The 2352-nt window shown below is 40.9% G+C and overlaps 1 protein-coding gene across 1 annotated transcript; it reads right to left on the reverse strand.

Moving 5' to 3' along the window:
• Positions 1–510: 510 nt before the first annotated feature.
• Positions 511–1596, reverse strand: LOC112504273. Its single transcript, XM_025108209.1, has one exon. It carries the CDS (start codon positions 1594–1596, stop codon positions 511–513), a length of 1086 nt encoding a protein of 361 aa, XP_024963977.1.
• Positions 1597–2352: the final 756 nt, after the last annotated feature.

The raw sequence follows: 2352 nt of genomic DNA on the forward strand, positions 1-2352 counted from the left end.
GGGTATCTCACTAGACCTTTCGGTCTAACCCTCGTTTTGTGATTTTAACTATGTGTTGCAGGAGGTACGGACAGTAAGGGAAAGGGGGAAATTTAATATTTTTCTATTCACATTTATACTTGAAGATCTGCTTTGGTGTATAGTTTTAATTGATTAGTACAAGTGATGTATTAGAATTTTTGGACCTTGTGTTTGGTCATATTAGATTCTTGTACTAAGAGACCTGAATGGGATAATATTTTTTTTTGAAGGAAAACTTCGGCAAATTTATAAAACGCAATAAAAAGGTTTACAACGCAACCAAAAAACAGAGAGACCGCAACCTACAACCAAGAGCCCCAAGGCCGAGGGAAACACCCCAACCAAGCCACAACAAGCCAAAAGAAACAAAGCCCATAAGAAGCAAACAAACAACAGAAGATAAAAAAGAGAAGCTTAACCCAAACCAAAGCCCCCCATAGCCAAAACCAAGTCTTCAAGTCAACCATAAGTAACCACAGGACGACTTGCCTACCAATCTGCACGAATAGAGATAGAATCCCTAATAACTGCAATAAGATCCTGAGTCGTACGCTTAGTCACAGAAAAAAGTCTTCTATTACGCTCCTGGCAAATATAGTAAACAGTAGCAGCCACAGCAAGCTTCTGCTTTAACAATTTCAGAAGACTATTAGGATCCGAAATAACTTGAACAATCTGCTCCCACCTTGAAGGCATACCCGGCAGATCCACCATATGTAAAACACTAGTCCATACAACTCCAGCATACGAACATTGAAAGAATAAATGATCATGACTATCCAAACATTGACCACAAAAAGAACACTCCAAATCTGGGGGCTCATCCTTCCAATGTAAACGGTCTTGAGTCGGAAGCCGTCTCTGACAAGCCAACCAAAAACAGAATGCATGCTTTGGAATATGACCCGAGAACCAAACCAATTTAGACCAAGGGATCACAGGATGATTACCCTCTAAGGAAGCCCAAGCCTTACCCACAGTAAAATCCAAACACATAGTATAATTGTCCCCCCATAGAACTTTATCACGAACAGAGGTCAATAAAGGTAACGGAGAATTATGAAGCATATCAAACCGTTGACACCAATCATCAGGCCAATTACCATTCCAGTTTATAATAAGATCACGAACTGTCGTTAAGGTAGAGAACCCACATGAATGGACAAACCGGTAAGAGATAAAAGCGGATAGAGGACCACAAGGTAACCAAGCATCCTCCCAAGCATTCGTGTCCCAACCATCACCAATTTGAGAAAAAAGAAACCGACGCAAATGACTCTGCAAGTCTAAAAGTTTATGAAAAACCCAAGACCAATTAGAATTCTTACGAACCATCCAGAAATTCGAAGAACCGAGATTATTACTATAAATCCAATGAACCCACATAGAATCCCGTCGCCTAGCAATATCCCACACATGTTTTGCAAGTAAAGCCCGATTCCAAGTGGAGAGTCTTAATTCCAAGACCCCCAGATGACAGCGGTCTACAAACCATATCCCATGATAACCGACATCTACCACGAGGATCTTCCCTTGGAGCCCAAAGGAATTTTCGAAATATAGATTCAAGATCATGAATGATACCAGACGGGAATAAGAAAACCGACATCCAATGAAGCTAAAGAGATTGGAGAACCGATATAATAAGCTGACGCCATCCACCAAACGAAAGAAACTTAGATTTCCAATTAAGTATACGGCCCTTCACTTTAGCAATCAGCGGAGCATAGTCACAAGTCTTCAACCGAGATTGCGATAAAGGAACACCCAAATATCGAACAGGAAAGATACCTAGCTTGAAGGGAAGACATTCTAGGATAGCCGCCTTAATGTTGGGAGGAACATTACCAAAATAAATGTCACTTTTTTCAAGACTAGGCGCTAATCCCGAATAGTTCTGAAAAAGAGCCAGAGCTTTTTAAACACTTCAACAGAAAGGACATCCCCTTTGGTAAAGACAAACAAATCATCCGCAAAACATAAATGAGTCAAATCCAAGTCCTCACAACCCCGATGGTAACCAAAGTCAGCAGCCTCCCGAATACACTTTTGAAGGAGCAGAGAAAATCCCTCCATAACAATCGTAAATAGATAGGGGGACAACGAATCACCTTGACGAAGACCCCTCCCACCAAGAAAGAAACCATATGAATTACCATTAATGGCTAAAGAATAAGAAGGAGTCGAAACCATCTCCTTTATCCACTTAACCATAACAGGGTGAAACCCCAAACCTTCAAGCATAACAATAAGGAACCGCCAATCCACCGTATCATAAGCTTTTCTTATATCAATTTTGAACGCACAACGAGGCGGACCCGTAGTAGATTG

Source organism: Cynara cardunculus, unplaced genomic scaffold (genome assembly GCF_001531365.2).
Source record: "Cynara cardunculus var. scolymus isolate 2C unplaced genomic scaffold, CcrdV1 Un_Scaffold_5064, whole genome shotgun sequence".
NCBI classification, from domain to species: Eukaryota; Viridiplantae; Streptophyta; class Magnoliopsida; order Asterales; family Asteraceae; genus Cynara; species Cynara cardunculus.